The sequence below is a fragment of the Vipera ursinii genome (genome assembly GCF_947247035.1).
Source record: "Vipera ursinii genome assembly, chromosome: 3".
Taxonomy (NCBI): Eukaryota; Metazoa; Chordata; class Lepidosauria; order Squamata; family Viperidae; genus Vipera; species Vipera ursinii.
This window is the reverse complement of record NC_139516.1, coordinates 152,423,996-152,442,038: the sequence shown is the minus strand read 5'-3', so window position 1 is coordinate 152,442,038 and position 18,043 is coordinate 152,423,996. Positions and strand designations below refer to the sequence as shown.

The following is an 18,043-nucleotide window of genomic DNA, read 5'->3' as shown; positions in this document are numbered from 1 at the left end:
TAAGTAAATCATTGGGTGAAAGGATACTATTAACCCATCAGGAGATCAGCATTCTACAAAGCTGGCAAGGTAGTGACTAACAGGATAACATAACATTATTGTAGGGTCTTTCCAAATGACTTTTTTAGCACAGCTAATTGCACAGTTGTTGCGCATGATCCTGACATGTTTCTCAAGGTTGCGCTTTTCCAGTGATCTCTCATTTTCTCAGTTTGCAAGTTACAGTACTTCATGCTAAGAAAACAATATTTTTCCTCATCTAGTTTAGTTGTAACAACTCTGAAGAGTGCCATTAGAGTCAGACAATTGTGAGAAATTTATAACAAGCATGATAGTTTACATTCTCATAGCATGTTCCTGATTTACATGATGTGGAGCCTTTCTGTACTAAGAACTCCAAGTTCTGTTCATTGGGAAATGATTAGCATAGGGTCATTTATTAATTAGCATTCCAAGTTATCATTGGTGACAATTTCTATAACTTAAAAAGAAAATTTGATCAAGGTTTACATTCAAGAGTCGTTATTTAAAGAATTTCAAGATTACTATTCTCACTGAGAACTGTGAAATACCTTCTTGAAGGCAACAGATTTAGAATTTTATGAACAAGTTGCAAATTGTTGATTTCTGATTTATTGGACCCGGGAAGGAAATATGAGAGAGAGAGAGAATATTTGGATGCTTTGGACTACAGATTACCTTCAGTTGGAGGTAGATGGTATGAATTGTAAAAAGACAGTGGTAGAAAATCAAGATAAACCAGTAAAAATTACAATAAACGTTTTGTTTTTATTGCCAAAAATTAGTAAAACTCTTTATTGCTTTGCTGTTGGAAAGGTTTTAGGTTTCCATTCTGAGATTATAAACACTCTATTTTTATACACTAAAGAATAAATATTGAATAATCTTGAAAAAATATTTAAAACATTTGAGAATAGTTCAAAATATTTTTATAACTTTTTCAGACTTTTGAACAGTTTTTTTTAAATTCCATATAGAAGGAAGGTATGTACTGTAGTAGCCCTAATTCATTTTACTTAAAAGTTTATATTCTATGTGAACATTAGTCACAAAATTTTTACTGATGAGGTTTTTTTCAATATTTTCAGGATTGTACCTGCGGGAGATTGATTATTTATTTATTTATCAGATTTTTATCCTGCCTTTATTACTGTATAAAAATACCTCCCACATCATTCATGGATAGGTTACTTATTTGATTAAAGAAATTAAATTTACCAAACCCTCTACTACTCCAAACTTCTCTTTTAGATCTTGGGAACAGTTCACATAAGATGTCCAAGTTGTATGAGCAACATTGTTTTTTTGCAGAATGAATCTTAAGAAACAGTGGTTTACATTACATATACTCTCCTTTCAGTTGATTACCCACAGTGTACAAAATATATACACTATTTAACTATGAGACATAACAATAATGCCTGAAATTCTTAATGATTGCTTTTGCTAGCCTGAAATTTCAATCGGTCTGTATTTGGAGATGTCTGGATTGTTTTCTCCAATCAGTTCCTATCCAAAACACAGAAGAAGTTTTGAAGACTGAGAAGAGTGTAGGTAGAAAGAGATTGCTTTCCTGTTATGTATATTTCAGCGTCAGTGCAGTAAATTATATGGATTCTGGGATTATATAATGAAAGCTTCATAAAAATTATTTGGAAGGGAAGTTTTGAACTAAAAGACATAAAGATAGACTTTTGCCCAAATGTATTAATACCTATCTCTCTCTGTACTATGATTGAGTATAATCTCATATAAATCAATAAGTAACCAATACATGGATAGCAATAAAGGACATAGTTGGTAACTCAATTTCAAGTCATAACTGCTCTTTCCCACTGTGTCAACATGAGCTCTTAAGGACAGAGCGAAATCAAAGATTACTTACAACCTGCTGATTGATGCTGAAGACATGCACCAGCTTGAGCACACCAAACCACCATACTATCAGAAATGTCTGAATTAAATTTCAACTGGGTAGGCCACTCTAGAAAGATAGGTTTGGTATTTGAGACAAGCACCATATTCTGGATCACTATGTTCAGCTCCAAGACCTGTTCTCATAGCTTTGGCAACTCTAAATTCCAGCTATTCCTACCTAATGCCAGGTTGCCCTGCAATAAACTTCTCTCATCTATTACTTGATTGCAGAGAAGAGGGTTGATCTTATTTGCATCACTAAAACCTGGTTGGGCCTGTGGGAGGGTCCCTCTCAGGAATGTGCCCTCCAGGTTACAGGTGTAGCACAAATCTACAAATTTGTGTAACCACAAATCCACAGCAAGGATACCAGAGTGGCTCTTCTAATATGGAATCTTAGATAGCCTTTAAAAGCGCTTTCCCAGGTATGAGACCCTCTGTGAGATTGAACCATATAATTCAGTTGGGACTGTTGTTTGTTTATCTTTCTCTTTGCAGTGTAGTGTCATCCTGCCCAAGCTCCTCGATTATGTGGCTAAGTTTGCAGTGGGGTTCCCCAAGCTAATATTCCTGGAGGACTTCAGCTTGACTTGTTTGGACCCACAGTTAGAGATGGCTTAGAAGTTTATGGCCAACATACAAACATGGACACAATCCAACCTCTTGAGTATTCAGCCCACAGTGGAGACCACACATTAAATCTAGTCTTGTAGCATTGGGATCAAGAATCAGAATGTATTAACTTCAGTCCTTTGCCATGGACAGCTGATAGCTTCTTGGCTCTGAAGTTTTCCATGTCCACCCCCCCACACACACACACTGCAGGAAAAGGAGGCTTCTTCAATTAGCCTGCCTGGGCAACTGGTAGACCCAATTGAATATCAGAAGGAATTTGTAGTTTTGTTAAGACTTTGGTTGCAACTTGAAATGAGCATGTGACAAGTGCAAACAAAGAAGCAAGTTCACTTTTCCACTCATATTCTGTCTGCAGATAGCCAACTGGCATCCCTATTTAGTGTCCAGGCCCCTTCTGAGTAAGGAGAGGCCAAGGCAACCTTGCAAGGCTGCTCTAAAGAATATTCTTATGTCTGTCAAAGTTGTTCAAGTTGAATGTTAACTAGGTAACCTCTATAGAGGTTGTCTGGGAAGAGTTTGAGCCAATTACTCCTGAGAAAATAGACAAGATCCTTGGGGCTGTATGTTTTGCCAGCTATGTTCTGTACCCATGACCCTTCCCACTTCCTGGGAAGTGGCATACAGTTGGGTTGGAACAATAATTAATGCCTCATTGTCAGAGTGAGTGGTGTTACTTGCCTTTAAGAAAGCAGTGATATGCCCTCTCCTTGTGAGGCTATCCTTGGACTTGACCAAGTTGGACAACCTTTGCTCAGTCTCCAACCTTTCCACTTTAGAGGTGATTGTTGAGAAGGTGGTAGGCACTCAGTTCCAGTCCCTGGATGAAGTGGATTATATGGATCCTTTTCATTCAAGGTTCAGGCCAGATTACAGGACTGACAAAGCATTGGATGATTTTGTGGGTGACATGTAGAGGGCTCAAGATGAGGGTGATGCATTCATCCTAGTCCTCCTAGAGCCCTCAGCGACAATCTGAATAATCAGCCATGGTATTTTTTTAGACCTGCTTCAGGTTTGGGAGTTGGAAAGTATGATTTTGCAACCATATTAAAAAAGAACTCACTTTAGAATATAAAATATATATATATGCTTACAGTAAATGTTTTTCCCATGACAAGTTATGACTTATCATAAGAGAATAATATGTCATTACAGAAGTCTACGATTAAGGTGCCAAGTATAAATAAAGGTAAAGGTTCCCCCGCACATGTGTGCTAGTCGTTTCCAACTCTAGGGGCCGGTGCTCATCTCCGTTTCAAAGCTGAAGAGCCAGCGCTTGTCCGAGGACGTCTCCATGGTCATGTGGCTGGCATGACTAGACGCCAAAGGTGCACGGAACGCTGTTACCTTCCCAATGTAGTGGTCCCTATTTTTCTACTTGCATCTTTACGTGCTTTCAAACTGCTAGGTTGGCAGAAGCTGGAACGAGTAACAGGCGCTCACTTTGCTACGCAGCACTCGCCAAACTGCCGACCATCTGATCGACAAGCTCAGCGTCCTAACCCACTGAGCCACCGCGTCCCTAGTCTGTCTATTATATATGTGTGTGTGTATTTAATTAATTATAACAGGACATACTTAACAATAAAGGATGGAATAGGTGAAAATAATATTGCTGATTTCAAAGGAAAAAAAAATAAAGCATGGTTTATAGTCATTCTTAGTGATGAAATTCCAGTTTCTAAGAATATCTGTGTATTCTTTATTTACATAAATTAAATTGCAGATTTCATTGCACTATGTCCTTTTTGTTTGTTTTCTATATTCCAATTAAAGTTATAAAATTCAGGAGATTCTGTTTTCTTTCCAGTTTACGTGTAAATCTAGACATGGGCAAAGCAGCATATGGTTGGATGATTATGAAGGATGGTAATATACCTGGAACAGTTGTCAGGACAAGTACCATACCTGAAGAATTGGGACGCCTAGTATATCTACTGACAGATAAAACAGGTACATCTTGGAACTGTATTTTATGGATGAGTTTTATTCAGAAAATATACTAGTGTCAGTATATATTAACCAGTATATCTTGATTAGGTAAAGGTAAAGGTTCCCCCGCACATGCCTGCTAGTCGTTTCCAACTCTAGGGGCCGGTGCTCATCTCCATTTCAAAGCCGAAGAGCCAGCGTTTGTCCGAGGACGTCTCCGTGGTCATGTGGCCGGCATGACTATACGCCAAAGGCGCACGGAACGCTGTTTGATTAGGTGCTTCAATCTAATTGTCAAATTAGTTCCTCTTAATACTACTGTTTTTGGTACATTTAGGTGATTAACTGTGTAAAAAGCACAATATGGAATTTAACCAACCAGAATGTCTCTGTAGATGAAAAACTGCAGTATGTGTGCAAATTACAACACTGTGCTCAAAATGAAAGTAATGTGTAGGATTTTAAGCCAAAATTTCTAAGGCTGTTAGTTATCACTATTCTGTATCTAAACTGGTAGAAATAAATAGGAGAGATGAGAAAAGTTGCAATGGATATTGTTAAGTATTGGATCTATTAGTATTTCCACATAGTTTCAAAGATACTTGAAGTATGCCATAGCATATCTAATTTCCCCATTAAAACCTGGTTGCTTAATTTCAAAAGCTATGATTCTTTCAAGCATTTCTATGAATGGTCTCTTGATAAGTTTATACCTTCTTACCACATACCATGTGGGGGCTTGACTATATTGGAAATTTTACAAGAATAAAGTAAAAGCTTACAAATATCTTAGTATAGCTTTAGTTTCTCTTGAAATGATTAAGAATTATTTGTAAAGTCTAAAGTGCATTACATTACTAACATAATTGCAGGTAGTCCTTTGTATGATTGTAAATTGGGTTTGTGTTTCATCAATAAGCTTTTTGACAAGAAGCGTCCATCACTGTGGCTCTCTCATTTACCACAGCAGAATAGAAAATGAAGTATCCCAATGATTGCATTATAGTTTCCTTATTGTGGGACAAGAAAGCAATGTGGTATAATTAGGTTTGATTGGAGTGCATGTTTCCGGTAAGATCTGAAATTAATGATGTTGCTATAGTGACACATCTGCGGCCACCAGTGCGTGAAACATAAAGTAATTCATTCGACAAGAGAAGACATCTGTTAACCGCAAGGATGCAGAGCATATTGACACTGACCAGAAATACTAGACGTTATGTGATAAATGAACAAATGATGCTTAAACAGGAGGACAGATAATTTGTACTTAATCTGCTGGGAGAACTTTAATCTTCTCACTGGCTGCATTTGACAATACCATTGTTTAAAGAACAATGCTGCAGAGAACTCATAAATTTTAAAACTTAACTCAGGGTGCAGCCTATTAAAGCAATACATTAATTCCTTTGTTAGAGAGTTTTTATCTTCATGTAGAACAAAGCCATTACTAAAAACACCCACTAAAACAACAGGTTCTTTAGGACTCACATTTTAATTATAGCATCCATTACCCAAAGTGCCAGGTTGTTTGGACTTGAATCACATATAAGTTTGACAGAAAGGCGTCATCCATTATTGGGGGGAATGCTGTTTCGAGTGTTTTCCAAGGGCAGCTGAGCATGACATTTCAGTCTCTCTAGGGCATGAAAGTTCCTACAACAAAGAAAAAACAAAGATACTTGGCAATATTTATTTAATGTTTTTGACATCTAGAGTGTGATACTCCAACTTCCCTGCCCTTCCTGACAGCAACCATAGTATTCAATTATAACAAATAAAAACCATCTTCCAAGCACAGTTATTTACTAATGCATATGCGTGCATTTGAGTGCTGTAATTAACATTTTAGCGGCTGTGTGGACCAAATGAGATACTTAACACATGTAATAGTTGAACAGATGCATAGAGTAATGGAATTCATAATCTACTGGGGAAGCCCTGTAATAAGAAATAATGTGTTAACACTGGAGGTTTGCGTTTAAAATTTATCTACAGTTAACATATGTTAAGCATTGCATGGCAAAAAAGGGAATGTCCTTTCATGAAATTAATGCAGATGGTGAGTTTAGTATTTTGGATATCCAAGTAACAGTATTTGCTTATAATTACCTATAATTTGGAATATGTTTGTAATAACTTCTTCTATTTATGCATAAGAAGAAAATAGGAATCCGGGGTAAAGTCTTCTTTGTCATAATATGCCAATTGTAAAACTGTCATAGAAGAGGTCTGATTGGGCCATTGTATTTTTTGTTTACGGTAATTTTAATTTAAAATTTCTCATGGCTTCTGAGAGATTTTTAATGTCTTAGTTCTACCCATTGTCATTAAGTAGTATGTATGTATTTATATATTTATTAGATTTTTATCCCACCTTTATTGTTTCATAAGTAACTCAAGGCAATGAACATACGTAACATTCCTCCTGTTTTCTCCACAATTCGTGAGGTAAGAGAGAATGATTGGCCCAAAGTCACCCAGCTGGCTTTCCTGGCTAAGGCAGGACTAGAACTCAAGGTATCCTGATTTCTAACTTGGTGCCTTAACCCCTACACCAAACTAGCTCTCAATTTTTTGTTCAGTTTTCTGAAATTGTACCCTAATTTTAGAGTTTGAAACTATTGTATAGTCAGTGTTTATTCTTGGGCAAAGGAGAACTCAGAAATTTTAAAATATGTTGCTTATTTTTTTTAATAAATACATGTTTACTATAATTTCTTCAGCTTATCTAGATCAGTGTCAGGTTTCTTCATATATGCTAAACCATATTTTTTGTGGACTCTGGCATGCCTTCTGGTGCAAACACTATCAATCCCTTTATCCTGTTCATCTTTCTTTAGTATTGGATAATGTTGCATATGTTGCCATATTCTTCTTGATACTTCCTCCAGGGAGCCCAGAATATGTAAAATGTTAGAAGAACATCTTCTGAGGAAGATTCAGCATGCCCCCAAGACTTAGACTTGAAATTCTAGTCCTTTGCAAGACTATTTACCTGTTAACTATCTTTCTCATTTCATGAGGTATCTAAGGCCACATGACAATGGATTTATCAATGTCAGCAGTATGGCCATATGAGGATCTATTTTGTCAGTATTGCTTTAAGTCCCAAACTTATTCTAATAAAGAGAGGCATGTTAGGACCAAGATCTACTGGCCCTTCTGGCAATTCTTCCACTTTGATACAATGAAATGATACACAGAGGTCCTTCAGGACTCATTAAAAATCCTTACAAATATTTATTAAAGATTCTTATACCAATTGCATCCTCCATTTGAGTGCCATTAAAATGTTTCTTTATATGAATTGGATGAGTGTTTATATTTCCACATATGGAATGATCAAATGACTAATGCACTTTGCAAGGAACTTCAGTTTTCTTCATTTTTCACTACATTTCAGAGCTGGGAATAATAATAATAATAATCAAATAAAAAACTGAGTCAATTTTACCTTTTAAATTAGTCATAACAAATTTCAGACCTAATTTTAGGCTACCAGATTTCCCCATCAGGCCATAGAAATCTCAAGGAAACCTAGAACATTCCTGAAATATTTTATCATATGTTACAGGCTTGCCACAAAAACGCTTTATCCTTCTTTTAGTATAGCAACCATGGATTTGGGAGAAAAAATACATTTCCTAGCCACTTCCAATTCAGAATTCCATTCTATCTTACTTTCATCAGATCCAGGCCTTCCAACATTTCTATATTTTTTACTTTTGTGTTTAATGATATAATTGCAGGCAAAACTATTTAATGCTATAGAGAACATGTTTGATAAATAGCAGTCTAGAAATCTCTCTTATTAAAGTTTCTGGAGTTCACAAAACTAAAACATTAGTAGAATTCTGAAAACGTGTTTTAAAATGAAGCAGAAAATTCAATTATAACAGTTTGTTTTGTCCAAGCATATGTGATAAAAGAGCTCTGTTTTGGAGTCTAGAAGCTGGTGTTTATAACTTTTCCTCTATGTTGAGAAAACCTACATACATTTGCCTCAAGGTGGCAAGATATCAAAGGCCCATTTTTGTCACCACAGGAACAGTGTTGGGAAGTTATTCTGAGGTGTTTTTCTTCACAGGCGAACTATATTTTGTTACTTGAATTATCTAGCAAAAGACTCCTATTCTCTGATTTATTTTTGGTTCCTTTTACCAACTAAATTTATCACTGCTAGCAGTAGGCAAAATGCTTCAAATGCAAAAACATTTTCTGCTCAAAACAGCTGGCTCAAATGAGTTATCCCAACCATTATGGAAGTGCCCGAAGCAGCTCTATTTCAGGTGCAATTCTGAGCTTGAATTGGCTCCTAATGGTTGGAATGACCCATTTTGAAACTGACGGTACTATTTCAAACTTGAAATGTGTATGTTTCAGGCTCAAGTAACATTTCAAATTTATTTTTCACATCCTTAATTTCTGCCTTCCACCCTCCTACCAAGAAATTTTTGGCATTCACACCTGTTGGTGAAATTTGTTTTAAGAGGTAGGTTGACTGGTTGGATTAAACCATTTATAGGCTGCCCCGCTCCCAGTGACTCTCAATGACATATGAAGATGTCTCATGCCTTATTTTCTAATGAATTGTTTGAAATTGTGGTTTATTAAACTATATTTTTCAGTACATGATGACTTTTTCACTTCAGCTTGAAGAGCTTACAAATTATTTACTTTGCACTCTGCCCCAGCACATGATATAACATACTAATTATTGTTTTTGCTTTTAATTAAGTTGAAACTTTTTCCCCATTTATTTTCTTTTATCCAATGGATGATAACAAGTGCACTTTTTATACTTCTTTTTGCAAATGCTAAGCTTTATCTGAGTAGGTTACCATTTTTGTTAAAGTGAATTAAGATGACCAGGGTTAACATTTGTTAACATGTATCCCACTGATTGTTGCTGCCCTGTTGTTGCACATTGGAGGAAAAAATCTTTTCTTGATTTTATTACCTTTTCATAAGGGAAATGGGTCCCTGCCAGAACAGTATATGTAAGATATATATTTCCTTTTGTTCACCTTTCAACATTTTTCAGATTTTACCTTTTACAGGTAATCCTTGACTTATGACCACAATTGCACCTGAACTTCCGTCACTAAGCAATGCAATTGTAAAGTGGCTCTCATCCAATTTTATGACCTTTTTTGTCTCAGTCATTAAACAATTTACCGCTGTTGTTAAACAAATCACATAGTCGTTAAGCAAATCTGGCTTCTCTCATTGTCTTTGCTCTTTAGAAGCCTACTAGGAAGGTTGCTAATGGTGATCATGTGCCCCTGGGATGTTGCAACTGTTGTAAATTTGTGCCAGTTGCCAAGCAGTCAAATTTTGATGATATGACTGTAGGGACACTGTGACTGTCCTAAGCGCAAGAACCAGGTGTAAGACACTTTTTCAGTGTCATTGTAAATTTGAATGATTATTAAACTAATCAAGAACTATCTGTATATGATTGGAGGAGTATTTCCTTTGCCCGTTGAAACATTACAAGATCCTATACTGTTTAATGTAATTAATCCTAGTACTACTGCTACAGGTTTACTTCAGTGTAGGGACAGTCATGAAATCAGCAAAGGTAAATGAAATATGAGCAACCACAGTCCTATAGACCTGGATTGGATCTCTAGCCATAAGCAACCACAGGAGGCAAGAGAGGTAAATGGCAAAATGTGCATTGCAATTTATTATGCAAATCACCTGACTGGAGAAGACATTAGTAAAAAGAAGTCATTTGCATTCTGACTTTGCAACACACATTTTGTCATTTTTTTTCTGTCAGATACCAGATACCAGATACATATTTCCCCAGCTTTTATTGACCTGTTTTGACCAGATACTTTTACACACAAAAGATGTTGGAACACAGCTTTTATAAATTCCGTGATATAAAAATAAAAGCTGTAGAATCATATATTCCATAATAGATCTTTTTATTTTAACAAAACTATTTTCATTAGTATTAAAATCCAAGTCAAATTTTCACAGTCTCAATTATAACCCATAACTGTTTCAAATTGAGGATAATTCAATATATGGGCAAATAGCAGAAAAATAAAGTCCTTTATATAAGAATTTATTAATCATTAACAGATTAGGTGAAGACTAGAATACTGATAAACCTTGACATCATCATCATCATAATGCATTTTTATAGTTCCTGACTCTGAGATATTGGTTTTTGGAAGGATACCATTTATTGATGTATTATGGGTAAAATCTGTCTGATTGCCTTTAACCAGATTGGAAATTCTTAATATAGTAAGAATGCTACCAAATTCTTACTATATTAATATGTATAGTATATGGAGATGAAGAAAAATAAATAAAAACTTATTTGTAACTTTTATTTTCAACTAATTTCAAGTAATTATGACATATATTCCTCCTTCCCTATTGCAGCTGTTCCATTTCATCTGCAACCCAACCAGAAGAAATACTGTGTGGGTTGGTATTTGCCCTGCTCTTTGAAGCATAAACATAAGAAATATTTTTCTTCTTGAAGTTTATACTATTTTTCCCAAACTACAACAGACATTGAATGAATTAATTCTCAAAAATGTTAACATTTGTGATAGAAAGGGAGTGGAAAGGATTCTTGAGTTAAGACAATTAGTTCTTGGCACTGATGATTTTCCTAAAGGAAATCAATCCTGAGTGTTCTTTGGAAGGACAGATGCTGAAGCTGAAGCTCAAATACTTTGGCTAACAAATGAGAAGAGAGGACTCGTTGGAAAAGGCCTTGATATTGGGAAAGATTGAAGGCCAAAGAAAAAGGAGACGGCAGAGGATGAGATGGTTATATTGAGTTATTGACACAATAAACATGAATTTGGGCAAACTCTGGGAGACAGTGGAGGGTGGGGACCCTGGCATGCTACGGTCCATGGGGTTGTGAAGAGTTGGACACAGCATAGTTGCTCAACAACAACTAATAATTTAAAAAAGAAAGACTCAAGCAGAGTTAGCTCAGTTGACATATCCATTCCCATGGACAAAAAAAATATGTTTGTCCTAGAATTAGAAAAAGTAGATTAGGCAATTGTGTTAGACTGTACTTTTAGATATCTATATATACTGCTCAAAAAAATAAAGGGAACATAAGATAAGACATCCTACTATTAAATACAGTACATTGTGTTGTTTAAGTGTTCCCTTTATTTTTTGAGCAGTATAGTTTGGCTTTTTCTTAATAGTCCTTTTCAGTGAGTTTCATTATTTTATATGAAATTAAATAATATTACTACCGTATATGCAATCTGCTCTGCCTATTGATACTTCTTTCTTTAAGCATATGAGCCCAACTGTGTCCTGTTCTATCCAAACACAAGGATAATTATGCCCAATTAAAAGAATAAAAACCCCAAGTAAAACAGATGTTGGAACTGTTACATCAGGAAGATATCCATTGGAACTTTGGGGTGGGAACTGACCTTGGAAAAAGTCTAGATTTACCAGAAATTAAAAAAAGAGAGAGAGATGGTATGTGAGCCAGAGCTGCTGTTTTTGCCTTCTGCAACCCTAAAATAATAATATTTTCCCTTTGATTTAATATAAAGCTCTCCCTTGATTTTAAATACTGTTTTAAATGTTAAAGTTTGTTCCATTGAGAAATTCAGCCCATTTCTGAAAAGTATATTTGAATTCAAGCGCATTCCATGTTTTTAACCTGTAATCTTGTTTTAGTTCTGAAATCTTCATATCCCTGTTTAAATCACCTAATGTAGGGGTGTCAAACTCAATTTCATTGAGGGCCGCATCAGCATTGCGGTTGCCCTCAGGGGGCCGGGTGGGTATGGCCAGGCTGGCCACACCCACCTACTGGGTGGGTGTGGCCAGCTCTACATCGTTCGCATCAAGGGTGCCTATGGGGGCCCGGGCAGGAGTGGGGACAGATCTGAGGGTCTCTGGCAGAAGGAGGGTCTCTGGGCCAGGGCCAAGGCAGTGGGGGCCATTCCCTCACTGTTTCCAGGATGGCTTCACGGGCCACATGAAACCACTTCGCGGGCCGCATCCGGCCCCCGGGCCTTGTGTTTGACATGTCTGACCTAATGAGACACCATTTATGCTTTCTAAGGAGGTTGGATGTACAAGTTGTTAGAACAGGTCTATTTAATGATAATAAGTTCACATATTTAAAAATCGTATGGCAACTATAAAGTTAATAGTGTATTTGAGGGAGTGGTAAAAATGAGAGTAATTTTAATATCCCCATTGTCCAAAAAAAGGCTTTACCCTTTTCTGAGTCTTAATTATTATGTATATAAACTTGCTTGACTGAATTAACAAATGAATCTGTCCACTGATGACTTCTTGACTCTGCCTTATCATCACACCCTATATCATCCACTCTTCAATTAAAGCTTTCTTGGAATCAAGGATGTCACTGTTGACAGTGGTGAACATAATGTCACTCCTTGACTGACACCCTGTAGTTTCTTACAGATCAGAAGTAATCACTAAAAACATACTATTTGTGTTGATTTTGAAATTCAAGGTTTGGCACCAATTAACAGGCTAAATTTGTTGCAATGGGAAGTAGTTATAATTTTCAGTTGTCTGCTAGAGGTAGCATGCTATCTGCTTTACTACATGATTTTTTAAAAAACATGTTTCCCCTAGTAGTACATTTTTTTTCTAAAGCAGTATAGTTTATAACTAAAGAACTTTTTTTCTGCAATTCTTGTTAATATTCACATGACACAATTAATATTGACAGTATTGAAAGGCTAGAAATGAGGTGCATAAGCATGCTTAAACAAAAAAATATGTCCCATTTTAAATAAGAGCCTGTAGAGTGGCATGAAGTCAGTAGAAAAGTAGAAAAAATAGTTGAAAAAGCTTCTATTAGAGGCCATTCCTTAAATAGAAGGAATGCTTGCCATCATGCCATGTCATATCATGTTACATGCCAGTCGTTAAAACTGAATGTCTTAACGTTTCAAACATTTGCAAATCCTTTCAATAAAATATTAGTACTATCTTACATTCCTTAGAGGATTACAGTATAGCTGCAATGAACAAAGTAAAACTGTTCTATTTCCTTCTGTATAGATCAGTTAAACTGAAAAAAGATAAAAGTTTTAAAGTAAGGAAAATAGAAGTTTGAGCAATAAAGGTTAAAGTATTTTTTTAAATGTATTAACTGTGAATTGCTAATTTAATAAAATAGGTATATATATTGATCTAGAGTCATGATTTACTACTGGGAGAGTAGAAGGTATGATCATATTTCCTACTATATCCTACTATTCTTGTAGACTTATTGTAACAACTAGAGTACCGTACCAAAATAGTATTAGTGGCTAGGTTTTGGTCTGGTGTAGCATGTTGGCTCTTATATTCTATCAGGGACACTCTAGTAACAGAAACAAGAAAAATAATTGTCCTGACTAGGTGATTTTACATTCAGAATTGAAGTAGACATTATCAGTATTGCTTATCATATTTTAGCAATGTGCAAAATGTTTTGAATGTGGTCTGTATTACATTCAAAATGCCCCTCTTTGTGTGCAAATAAGTTTTAAAATATGAAATAGTAAGAAACAGACTTCTATGATCATTTGGGGAGAGTTGATCATTTGAAATCACTTAAATTTAAGTTTAAAACATTCTTTACCTCCAGGCACTTCCAGAATTATTGAAACAGTCCATTTTAACCTCCAGCCATTTCAAATTTTAAATGATTCAAGTTAAAAATATATTGCACATCCTTATGTACTTAGTAATATCTTGATTCTCCAAACAGTTACTCAGCAAATGAAGTCAGAATTTGGATGCAACGGGCAGAATTTTAGTTTTGCATTTCAAATCAGGACAAATTGTACTATGTGCATCAGTTTATATAATTAAAATTATGCAATAGAAATATTTTTATATATTTATATCAGCTTTCATTATATGCATATATGTAGTTAGCATTTGGGCATTGTTGATGTTGGTTCGTGTCATTTGTATAATTTTATTTAATGGAAATTCAGAGGGGAGATTTTCCTTTTTATTGAAATGTGATTCACAAACACTATCAAGTAACACAAATCAAGGATGCATAGAAAAAATAATAAATAAAAAAGAACTATTACACATAAGCATTCATATTTACCATATATCTAAAAATTGCCAGTAAAAGATCTTTTGCAATTAAAATAAAATACAAAGTCCAAACTAACTAATAGAATTGTGATTACTCCCTCTGGAGCTTCATTTAACTTTATGATATTTTCTAACATGGCAAATGAACATGCCTTGTTAAGCCACCTTTCAATTGTTAAATATCTACAATGTTAAGCATTTTTTAACTGCTACAAATAAATACGTTCCTTGTTTTTAAGCTTGAGGTTTGATCCCATGAATAAGTACAGTAACCACATCTCTGGGAAGCATTTAATTCTTTGTTTAGTAATGATGCTTATCTCCCCAATTTCATGCCCAAAGAGTATCACTTTGTCGCATGACCACCACAAATGAAGTAAAGATATGAAAAGCCGTTTCATTTCTGGAGATTCGGGGTTAAAAGGCAATAGCCAAATCGGTTGTTAAATTGTGATTTTATTTTAGTCTGTGTTATCAATAGTATGCCAAGTTGCATATTATTCCTGTGGCATTCTAAAAAGCAAAAATAGTATCTCTACAATCATCTTTATTTACAAGAATGCTTCTGGGTTCTGTGTAAGCATTCATTATTTGGAAGTATGCTTACATGGAAAGAAAAAAAGGGGCATGCTGGATTGGTAGAAAGTAAACAATCTGGTTGGGATTAATTTTATATTCCTGTGTGCTGATAAGTGAGTGTTTTGTGACTAGTCATACCCATTATGGCAACTATTTGGGGAGAACCCCAGGATCAACTTTCAAAACTTCCCTACTTGCCCAAAGGAATTCTGTGGTATATTAGTATAGTACAGGGGTGTCAAACTCAATTTCATTGAGGGCCGCATCAGCATTGTGGTTGCCCTCAGGGGGCCGAGTGGGTATGGCCAGGGTGGGCGTGGCCTACTGGGTGGGCGTGGCTAGAGTACTATAGCCTACTGGGTGGGCGTGGCCAGCTCTACATTGTTCGTATCAAGGGTGCCTATGGGGGCCTGGGCAGGAGTGGGACAGATCTGAGGGTCTCTGGCAGAAGGAGGGTCTCTGGGCCAGGGCCAAGGCAGTGGGGGCCGTTCCCTCACTGTTTCCAGGATGGCTTCGCGGGCCACATGAAACCACTTTGCGGGCTGGATCTGGCCCCCAGGCCTTGTGTTTGACATGTCTGGTATAGTACATATGGTCAGAAATGTACAAATCATTAGAGATCTTTGCTTTTTAGTGTAAACCCTTTGAGAATGCTAGCATTTGATTCTATATTCCAAAAATGACTGTAATTCCACAATCTTTTATATATATTTGGATTATGCAGTATATCTTAAATACAAAGTAGGTCAAATGGATTTATTATAACTTAACACAAATAATATTTTCATCATGAAACTTATAGTTTGCATCTATTAAATGTTTGTACTGCAGGTACACTGACCCAGAATGAGATGATATTTAAGCGCCTCCACCTAGGTACTGTTTCATATGGAACAGACACAATGGATGAAATTCAAATTCATATTATCAATTCATATTCCCAGGTATTTAGTTTTCATTCTTACTTTCCTTACTTAAGTTATGTTTTTTTAAAAAGCCCAATACAGGAAAAGCTAGAGTGCAGGTAGACCTCGACTTACAAATTTGTTTAGCAACCATTTGAAGTTACAGTGGCATTGAAAAAAAGTGACTTACCACCAATCCTTGCACTTGCAACTGGCATAGCACAAAATTCAGGTGCTTGGCAACTGGCATGCATTTATGACAACTGCAGCATTCTGTACGTGGGCACATGTGACCTTCCCAGATGGTTTCTGACAAGCAGAGTTAAACAGGGAAGCCAGATTCACTTAACAAATGCAACAAAATTTGACACAACTCACTTAACAGCCGCCTTTCCTAGCAATGTAAATTCTGGTTCCAACTGTTGCAAGACAAGGACTACCTTGTACTGTAAAATAATCTCAGTGCAATTCATATTTATTTATTTTGTAAATTATATTTTTGATTACATGATGAAAAATATTTCAAATCCATGTGAAATTACCTACATGAAAGACTTAACTTGTATTAGTTCTCAGAGATAAAATTTCAGGTTCAGATTTGAATAGTTAAAGGATACAAGAATAACAAAGTTGCCTCAGAGAGAATAGGACTGCATAAGAATTACAAAATCATTTTGTCTGTTTTCAGTATAAAGATCTGCAAAGAGGCTGTGCCTCTTGGAAAACAACCAGTGGCAACAGCTCGTATATTTGTACCTCATCACATTTCTTTGTCAGTCTGAACTGATATGCTATTAATCAAAGGTCATCAAATGGAGTTTATACAGTCAACTTTGCTTCAAATGGAGTTTATATAGTCAACTTTGCCTCAGTATATTCTTGCATCTGAGTGGCATGAAATGTTCAATAAGCCCTGCACTTGTGTAACTTAAATGTCTGCTATTTCCCTGGACAAGATAGAAGCCAAGCAATAAAGTGAAGCAGGGCATAGGAGATTTCTCCAAAAGAATGCATCATATCATATGGCAACATGGATGGAGCTTATTCATTGTAAGACTTGCTTCATCCTCATAGTCTATGTGTCCATCATGTGCTACCATTTATCAAAGTATAGCAAACAACATTGTTTCAAGATATCTTTTTCTTGAAATAAGTTATATAAATGTAAAACTTTTTTGTAAAAATATTAATATATTTTCAGCGTGAATCTGATACCAAATAAATATATACCCACTTAACAATAAATGCAGTATGGGATATAAAGTATAATCCGCTACATAGATTATTGCCATGAGTCCGTACAGCAACTGTGTTAAATATACTAGTGTAACTTCCATGATAAGTGGTATATTTGGAAAACCGATATATATACAAAAACACCTTTTACTCATAATAATACTGATAAGTGTGTGAAAAAGCTAAGATACTATGTTTTACACAGCATACTGAATTAACTTTCAAAATATTTAAAGACCTCTCAGCTTATAGCCTATGATTTTCATCACAACTGCAATTTATCAGCTACATGATAAGTTTTATTAGTTTTAATGATGTCTACCACACATTGCCTCTTGTTCTGCTTATTTTACTGAACTACAGCTTCCAGAATTAAAACAAAAAACAAATGTTGCCCAATGCACAAGCTTATATACATAAGGATATTAATAAGCCAAAATTATTAAAAATAATTATGAATGGGTTAACATTTGCATTCTGTTCAACACATCTACATTTGAAAGACCAGTTGAGCTGTAATATGATTAGTAATATGATTCAATATTTTTAACACTTTTATATAATAATTTCCCCCATCTTTTTTAGATCACAAAGTATCAGTTACAAAACTATGCAAGTATAAGTGACAAAGAGAAGTCACATTAATGGGGAATTAAGTACAAAATCTATTTAATTTATACAATACATTCCCATTATAAGCCTAGCACTTTGAAGTG

General features: G+C 35.5%; 1 protein-coding gene across 3 annotated transcripts in view; it reads left to right on the top strand.

Moving 5' to 3' along the window:
* Window positions 1-18,043, top strand: part of ATP9B (ATPase phospholipid transporting 9B (putative)) — a 151,850-nt gene that overhangs the window by 96,399 nt on the left and 37,408 nt on the right. For all 3 annotated transcript variants that reach the window (XM_083359959.1, XM_083359961.1, XM_083359960.1), the window contains exons 13-14: window positions 4,385-4,527; window positions 16,018-16,130. In XM_083359959.1, the coding sequence (XP_083216085.1) occupies window positions 4,385-4,527; window positions 16,018-16,130 (256 nt within the window). The remainder of the gene's footprint in view (window positions 1-4,384; window positions 4,528-16,017; window positions 16,131-18,043) is intronic.